Source organism: Marmota marmota, unplaced genomic scaffold, assembly GCF_001458135.2.
Source record: "Marmota marmota marmota unplaced genomic scaffold, marMar, whole genome shotgun sequence".
Classification (NCBI taxonomy): Eukaryota; Metazoa; Chordata; class Mammalia; order Rodentia; family Sciuridae; genus Marmota; species Marmota marmota.
This window is the reverse complement of record NW_025999900.1, coordinates 59,846,920-59,856,331: the sequence shown is the minus strand read 5'-3', so window position 1 is coordinate 59,856,331 and position 9,412 is coordinate 59,846,920. Positions and strand designations below refer to the sequence as shown.

Genomic DNA, 9,412 nt, shown 5'->3' with positions numbered 1-9,412 from the left:
TTTCCTCTTTAATCAAGGCTCTTTTTTTAAGAATAAGATACTCATTGAAAGCCATGCCTTGGTGGACGGACGGTGGAAGCCTTCTCCCAAGCTAATCATAGCAGTCGGCCTGGCACAGGGCAATGGGGCAGCCCACCTCCTCCCAAGCTACTACTGCCACCTGCCCTAGAGAAATGGGGGGCACAGCCACCACAGCATACTTGACAGAGTTAATTGCAAAGAGAAGGCGGCAGGCACCCACATCCTACAGATGTGTGCTCCTCAGGATTGACAACACACACGCATGCTGTCTCTGTGTTGGCAGTTTATTTAAAAAAAACAACGCCCCCACTCTAACAACTTTTTCTTTGTCATTTCCTTTAATAGAAGAAATTACCAAAAAATTGGGGGTATATTATCTTTGCAGACTGACACATTCATGACCCTGAATCAGGCAAAGAATAAAAGACAATATAAGAACAAATTTCGCTTCCAGCAACATCATCACACAACAGTTGAAGGGTTACAGTGCAGTGGTTACAAGGACGTTCACAACAGGATGGTCTCAGCCCAGAGACGGGACAAGCGAAGACCGCCCGCTGCTTAAGAGCCTGGGCCGCGAGCAGCTGCTGGGAACAGAGACGGCGAGGGTAAGGCTTTCCGGGGGGCGCCCCCGCGGCTCTGCCCAGGGGACCAGCACCCTCACTTTGAGTCTTGGTCTTTCTTTTCATCTAAAAGGGCGGAGCGAATCCCCAGCTTTTTCAGTTCTTCCACCAGGTCCCCATTCTGGTGCATCTGCAGAAGAATGTCACAGCCTCCCACAAACTCGCCGTTGAGGTACACCTGCGGGATGGTGGGCCAGTTGGAGTAGTCTTTAATGCCTGAGGGAAGAGCGGGGACAGGTTACCTCCAAGGTCAGAGCTGAGCCTTCACAGCAGCACTCCAACGCCCTCCCCTGCCCACCCCCAGGAGCAACGAGTTTTCCAGTCACATAGACTAGGGTCTCGCTCCTCCACAATGACCTCTAAGACCTCGAGAGGTCATGTGACCCTGCGACTCATTTCCACCCTCATTTCCCAAGGTTTTTGTGAGAACTAGGTAGGTAAAGCTTGAGTAAAATACTCGTCAACAGTGGGTTACTGACAGGAGGACTGGATTGGTTAATTTAAGTCATGTAAGATACACGAAGCCACAAACCTGCCAGCCTTGTTTTCAAAACCAGAAGAAATGTCACAACCTCATTTCCAAATGGACTACTTGACATGGACCCGTCATGGTAACCAAGCACCCAGTCGGGAGACTCCCCACCTGTGCGCCCTCATGCCCATCTACGCCAGTGCGGGCCACCGGCCGCTGACGCTCAAGAAACTGAGCTGTTGGTTTTTATTGCTGGTAATTATTTTAACCCAGAGAAAATTCCTGTCCTGTGGTGCCAACCACAAGCCCATTCTCCTCCATCACAAAGATGAGCTGTCCATGAATAGGGGATCCGGCTCAGCTCCAAACCCAGAGTGACTTACACAGGTAAGAAAAGGCCCCAAGCCCACAAGTCCATGTGCTGAGGGGACTCGGGGCTAGAGGGCAAGTGAGACCCACTCTCTGCTCTCAAGAGCTCACGGCACACAGAGGAGTCAGGGCATCTGCTCTGCGACTGTGCACCAGGAGACTGCTCTGCTTGATTCTGGGCCATACGGATGAGGACAAAACTGTCCAGCAGGAAAGAAATGTGGTTTCAATGTTAAACATTTAAAAAGTATTCTTTCTAAACCCAGCACAGTGGAGCCTGTCTGCAGTCCCAGCTACTTAGGAGGCTGAGGGAGGAAGATCACTGGAGCCCAGGGGTTGGAGGCCAGCCTGGGCAGCACAGCAAAACCTAACTCCAAAACAAACAACAAAACAAAACATACTCTTCCTTCACATCCCTCTTCATTATTCTATTCCGTTTTCTATTCTTATGTTGATACAGATATACTTTCAAAAACACATTCAGCCATATTCCTATTCTAACATTGATTATGTTAGAAACAAAATGGTAAAAATATGGCATAGATTATTAATTGCTACAGACTACATATGTGATAATTTTTATTTATATAGATAGATGTTTTTAAATAGCAAAATGAGCATACAAATAAATAAAAATAAACAGGTTTCTTCAAGTAAAACACGCCTCTGGGCTTAATCTTCACTACCAAAACAACAACAACAACAAAAACAGTATATGAATTTTTAAAAATGGCTAAGTAGAGATTTTTATGCAAACTAAAAAATGCAAAAGTTATTCTTAGTACACTATTATTTGGAATCATTTATTTTCCAAATAAAATTATCAATTTGAGTTGGGTCATAAATAACAGTCCCAAGGCAAGAGTATATTTCTCTTAAAAGTTATTGCCTTCTGCTGGGCACAGTGTCCCATGCCTGTAATCCCAATGGCTAGGGAGGCTGAGGCAGGAGGATCACGAGTTCAAAGCCAGCTTCAGCAATGGTGAGGCACTAAGCAACTCAGTGAGGCCGTCTATAAAAAAAATAAAATATTTTTAAAAAAATAGGGCTGGGGATATGGCTCCGTGGTCTAGTGCCCCTGAGTTCAATCCCTGGTACTCCACCTCCCCAAAAAAGTTATTGCCTTCTAAAAAATATAAGTGACTTTGCTCTAAACCATACATCTGTGATCAGGGCTGGAGAGAGACCCTGAGTCACCGGCTTTTTATCTTTCTTCTCCAGGCATCAACGTTAAGAAATGGTCACAAGCCAGGTGTGGTGGTGCTCGCCTGTGATCCCAGCAACTCAGGAAGCTGCAGCAGGAGGATTATGAGAGTTTAAAACCAGCCTGGGCAACTCAGTGAGGCCCCGAGCAACTTCATGAAACCCTATCTCAAAATAAAAAGGGCTGAGGGGCGGGATAGCTCTGTGGTAGCTCCGTGGTAAAGCACCTCTGGGTTTAATCCCTGGTACCAAGAAAAAAAAAAAAAACAAGAAAGAAGTGGTCAGAAATGGTCACAATGTCACAGGCTTCTAAAAGCTTCTTAGCCACTCTGGATGTCTATGAAACAATCAGCTAGAGGCTCGGGGCTCCCAGTAGAGCCTAAGTTCCCGTCCCTAGAATGGCTTTACAATACCAGTGGTCTAAATTCTAGAAACTCCCTGCCCACAAGCAGGACCATCACCCAGCCCTGAGCACCTTCAACACAGGCGAGCCAGGATTGCACCTGCAATTACGGCTGATTCTTTCCAACTGGTCATACACTGTACTAAGCCTTCCAGCAAAATAAAAATTATGCCTACTACTTTGTGAGGACCTAAAATTTTAAAATCACCAAAAATGAAAACAAATTTGCTGCCTGAAAGCTACCCAAAACCATGTTTATTCCTAAATGGTATAATTTTTTAGTAAATCTTTGCTGAGTAAAAGAATGAATTGCTTTTTATCAATCATTTTTATAGAGCCAGACTCAAAGCACTGGACTTGTTTTCTTCATGAAATTTCATGTTACCAGACAGGGAGTCCTGCCTCTCACCTAAGAGAGGGAACTCCAGGGGACTCCAGGAGAATTCTTATCAACAAAACAACCAGGACGAGCGGCTGCCAGCCAGGCTGGATTGCAGAACATGAACCCAACACGCAGCCTGAGTCCTCTGGGAGACCATGTCCCCACAAACCCCTCTGCCTGGGTCGTCTTGCCTCTCAACTTACATTGAGAACGCAGAGGCCAGCCCAAGGTGAATGACAGCACTTTCCTGACAGCATCCAAGGTGTCCACGAGCCAAAGTTCCTCAAGGCTGAATCTACCTGCTTCTTTTGTCTGGACTCACAAGAGCCGTGGGCAGCTGATGGCCAGGCAGAACTTCAGCACCCTTCCCCAGCCCTGCGCGATTTTTCATTTTTAAGAAATCTGATCACTAGTCTAAATATTTGTAAGGAAATATCCAATTGTCCCCCACAGAGTGAAGTGAGAAGCTTTTAATAATTAAAGAATGTTATTCATAATTCAAAATTTAAATGAATCCCTGGATCCACAAGTAATTCTTTACACAAGGTTTATTTCTCTCTCGCTTTAGTTTTCAAAAACTGCAGTATATAGTGATGGCTCTTACAAATACCTCTTGAAATAACTCAAAGTCAGAGAGCAACTCTTGAAAATTAGAAAACCAGACCCAAGAATGGATTTTACTGATGATCGTGTTTCATATATGTTAGACAGTGAGTCCTGTGGGACAGAAAATGCCGATTACAAAGTTACATAACAAGTGGCAGGCACCAGGACTGGGCGTTTGGAAGCTCTCCAACAAGAGGCGTCACAGCCACTCCTCCATCCCAAAGAAGGCACTACTCCAACGTCACGCCAGTGCGCTGGCAACCCACCTCCAGAACTTCCAAAATGTTCTTTCCTCTGGGTCAGAGGCACACACCTGTGATCCCACTGACACGAAAGGCTGAGGCAGAAGGATCACAAGTTCAAGGCCAGCCTGGGCGACTTAGGGAGACACTGTGTCAAAATAAAATAAAAAGGGTATAGCTCACTGGTAAGCACCTGCCTGGCATGCACAGGGGCCTGGATTTGATCCCCACCTGGCAAAAAAAAAAAAAAAAAAAAAAGGAGGTAGGTGCAGCTCTGCACCTGCCCAGCATATGTGAGGCCCTGTATTCAATCCCCAAGACCATTTTTTTAAAAAGTACTTCCCAAAATACACCACCCTTCAGAACACTGGACTTTATTCCTGGCTTGGACACTAAGTTGCTCCTGAGCACCACAATCACAGCTTGCTTTCTTCTTGGCAGAATTTCTCTACAGGTGGATTAATTCCACTCTCACTTGCTTACCAGGCTCTGTGACCTTGGGCAGGACACACACCTCCCAGGATCACATTTCCTCATTGTCCTAACTTGGAGACCAGCATTAGGATGACACGAGATGACCCAAGCATGGAAACCAGCAGATCCTCACTAGAGGAAGAGCAACACAAAGCCAGCTTCCTGGCTTGCAAATGCAGCCTTGCAGAAATCTGTCTCTCTTAGACTCAACTTTCTTCATCTGCAAAACGGAAACAACACTCTGCCTCACAGATTTATCCTGAAGATTAAATAAGACACAATGCATGAAATGACCTAAGCTCCAAGCACAGTGCAGGGTACAATCTCTCTTTGTCAATGTCCTCTACGGCCACTCTCCACAGTAATGTTTTCCTCCGAAATATATGAAAGAGAGAAAGCACAGGGAAAAACTGTAGGAGTGATTCAAGCCAATGCCATCAGTAATAAAAATGGCATTTAATGAGCTAAGTTACTAAGTTTCATCTCTTAAGTGGTTTCTTTACAAACATCCTACAAAGTAAGTATAATTATGCCTATCTTACAGATAAGGAAGCTAAGGCTCAGAGAGCTTAAGTAACTTACCCAAAGTTACATGTGCACCCAGGTTTCCAGGCGTCCAAATGCCAGGCTCCTAATCACATGCTGCCTCAGACCCTCCTAGAGGGACTCCAGTCTGTGGTGCCATCTGTCCTCCTGCCCCTGAGCTACACTTGCACTGCCACAGATCTGCAATAGCTAGGACTGTTTTACACCCCATGTGTACTTAGGTTTATGTACACAAGCAGCACTGTGTCCTAATGACTATTTGCAGCTTGGTTTTTTACTAAACACTGTATTTTTGAGATTGAGCATGCTGATCACAAGGACATCTAGCTTACTTTAAGCACAACTTGGTTTTCTACCATAGATAAAACTGGATTGTTTATCCACTGTGCTACTAACATCCCTTTCTGTCACTGACATTTTCCATCCTTACAAGCAACATCTGTGAACATCTTTGGCATGGATGTTGACACACTTGGGCAAGAGTCAGGCTCTCTAGACTTGGGGGTAGCAAAGGATGTTCAGGCCAAACCAGTCCACTTCCTTTTCTTCCTTTGTAAATAAAGTTTTATTGAAATCAGCTATGCTCATTCATCTATAGGTTATCCATGACTGCTTTCACCTACAACAGCAACTGAGACCCCCAGCCCAGGGTTCCTGGAGCACTTCCTCCAGGGCCTTCATAAAGGAAGCTTGCCAACCCCCAGCCCAGACCCTCTGTCCAGGAGTGAAGCAGCTGGGTCCAGGCTCTGCTCAGCTCTAACTTGCTAGGTGCTGACCCCTACTCCTCCCAAGTGCTGGTACCCTTTTCTACTCACACTTATAGCACAGAACTTACCCTCCACACCAGCGCATACCCGCAACCCCTTGTCCAACTGTCAGTACACGCCATGTAAGAAGGGCTTTCTTTACTACTGCAGCAAATTCATGACACTGGAAAGGTTGCACATGTTTTCAAATGCTAAATAAACATTCAACAGTAGGATATGGGAGTGTGGAGGAAGGAGGATGGCTGACAGGTACAGGGTGAGCTGGACACAAGGAATACCTTTTCATACACCGCAGCCAGTGGGATAACTGGTGACAACCGGTTTCGGAGAGGTTCTAAAAATTCCCAGCACAAGGAAACAAGAGTTTGAGGCAACTACTCTGATCTGATTATGCATTCTGTATATGCAATGAAATACTACACTGTGCCCGATAAATGTATAATGTTAATTAAAAAAAAATTATTTTGGTACTGGGGATTGAATTCAGGGGCATTCAACCACTAAGCCTCATCCCCAGCCCTATTGTGTATTTTATTTAGAGACAGGGTCTCACTGAGCTGCTTAGTGCCTTGGCATTGCTGAACCTGGCTTTGAACCCGCATCCTCCTGTCTCAGCCTCCTGAGCTGCTGGGATTACAGGCATGCGTCACAGCACCCAGCTAAAAATTTTTAACTACAAAAAAAAGAAAAAAACAATAAGATAATGGTTACTCATTCAACAATGTTTGAATCTCTATTTTGTCAGACACTATTCCCAATGCAAGGAATACAAAGGTGATCTAAACAAGAAGAAATTCAAGAATGTTTACAATGTTTTTAAGAACACAGATTTTGCAATATGATGATAAATTAACAAAAGTCTTAACTGACCCATTAAAGAAGTCACTGAAAGCCTGTTTTGCACAAGCAGCAGACACAGCGCCACAGGCAGGTGCATAAGACACGTGCTCTGTTCTGCAGAGGGCAAAATACTATGTCCAGACCAGCAGGATCTGTTTGCAGAGAGGTCTTGATGTGACCCAAGGACAAAGGCGAATGGGGAGGCAGCACTGTGCTCCAGGCTTCCTCAAGACCCCTGCATACTCCAGATAAAGCAGAGGGCAAGAAGGCCTCTCTGCATCAGGTTTCTAACACCCAGGCCTAGGAGCTAGGAGGACAGTGTTTTCTTGGACTTGGGCCCTTTGTGAAGCTCGGTCTTCCCTGGCACAAGACACAAGGAAGGGCCAATTTTGCAGGAGCCCTGCAGCTGTTATGTGAAACAACCCTGAGCCTGGGAAAGGTAAGCAGACATATCTACTTGGCTGGCAAAAGCAAGCACCAAGTGCCTGTCAGCCTCTCTTGGCAAACTTCAGGTGCAGAGCAGAGAGAAAAGGAGTCTCATGATGTAAAGTCCTAATGTGGCCACAGTAGTCCTCACCATGGGAATGCCCTTACATCACCCTGCCCCAGCCTGAACACGAGCACTTCCATTATGCTTTTCTAAGCAACAGAAGAGGTGTATGTAATACTCAATATTTATGAAGAACTTCTTTTTTCTTTCTTTCTTTTTTTTTTTTTTTTTTGGTGTGTGTGTGTGTGTGTGGTACTGTGGATTAAAACCAGAGCCTCGGGCTGGGGTTGTGGCTCAGCAATGGAGTGCTCACCTAGCACATGTGAGGCCTTGGGTTTGATCCTCAGCACCAAATGAAAATAAACAAATAAAATAAAGGTATTGTGTCCAACTACAACTTGAAAGAAAGAAAGAAAGAAAGAAAGAAAGAAAGAAAGAAAGAAAGAAGAAAGAAAGAAAGAAACCAGAACCTCCTACATGCTAGGCAAACACTCTACACACAGCCAGTCCCAATCACCTGTTTGTTTGTTTGTTTTTTAAAGACATGGTTCATAATTACCCAGGCTGGCCTGGAACTTAAAATCCTCCTGCCTCAGCCTCCTGAATAGCTGGGATCACAAGCATGTGCCACCATGTCAGGCTATGCAATGCATTTATTAACCAAAATAACAATCCAATGAAATTCAAAGGTTATGAGAAGTGAGGGTTAAATTCCCCTCACTGTTATTTGAGCATTTAAAGGACATAGATTAGACTCCAGATGTAAACAATAGATGATAGAGACATTATTAATGCCATCAGTAATCCTAATTTCTGTTCCCATGGTGTTTATTAGTCATATTCCAGTATACCTTATCTCCACTTACATTAAACAAGAGAATGTAAATTTACAAATTAAAGAAGTTCATGGTATTGAAGTATCAATAGTACAACTTTTTGCTATTAGCCATACTGGCAATCTCCAGGGGATCTATGGCAAGGTCCCAGTTGAAAGACTGTAGAGTGGTTACTCTTATCTTTCAAGTCAAGAAGCTGTCTTTCAATGAAGGCCACTGAACCCCCTGTGCTTGATAAAACCTGGAGCCTCGAAACTGGCCAAGTTCTTGTTGATCAGACTCATGAGTGCAATGTGTGGTAATGTCACGTCAACCTAGCAATAATAAATTGCCCTTCCTCCGTCACTTAACACGCCTCCTAGGTTTCATCCAACAAAACTACTGCCAGTAGCATATGTAGGATCGTCCAATACCAAGAGTTTTTTTTTTTTTTTTAACAAGGATGAAACAATGTGGGGGAAAAAAATACTTAGAAAACCATGAAGTGCTAATAATAAAATAGCTACCATTTACTGGGTGCTTTCTGTGCCAGATGAAGTGATCCGTACTTTCTGTCATTTTTACTTTTTTTGCCAAGTCGGGTGTCATTATCCTCAATTTACTGAAAAGGAAACTGCAGTTAGTTGTGACTTGTGTACGGCTAACAGAACACAAGTCTCCAAAATGTACTTTTCACAACACCAGCCTGTTGCATCAACGAAAGGAAAGACCATGGTTAGTAACTTCAAACGTCCACCCTAACATAGAAACTGGGATCTCTTTTCAGCACAATCTGAAAGTACCACGCAAAGGAGGTGCAGAAACTCAGCCCCTTAAAGTCCTTAACTAGAAAGCAGTACCCCCAGGCTAGTCCTCAGGAAAAATGAATACAGATTCCCATTTCTCCACCTACCCCAACCAATCCTTCCTTGCCCAGGAACAGGACCCTACAGGGCACAGTGGCACATGCCTGTAATCTCAGTGACTCAGGAGGCTGAGGCAGAAGGATTGATACTTTGAGGCCAGCCTCAGAAACTTAGTGAGACTCTCAGCAACTTGAGAGCTTCTGTCTCAAAATAAAAAAGAAGAACTGGAGATGGAGCTCAGTGGTAAACCACCCTGGTTTTAATCCCTAACACTACCCCTGCCCCCCCCCCCC

The 9,412-nt window shown here is 44.6% G+C and overlaps 1 protein-coding gene across 1 annotated transcript in view; it reads right to left on the bottom strand.

Annotated features, from left to right (window-relative positions):
• Positions 1-289: 289 nt before the first annotated feature.
• Glrx5 (glutaredoxin 5) overlaps positions 290-9,412 on the bottom strand; it is a 38,082-nt gene continuing 28,959 nt past the window's right edge. Inside the window, 1 exon segment of the mRNA XM_048799533.1 lies at positions 290-860. Coding sequence (XP_048655490.1) covers positions 682-860 — 179 coding nt within the window. The 3' untranslated portion in view covers positions 290-681.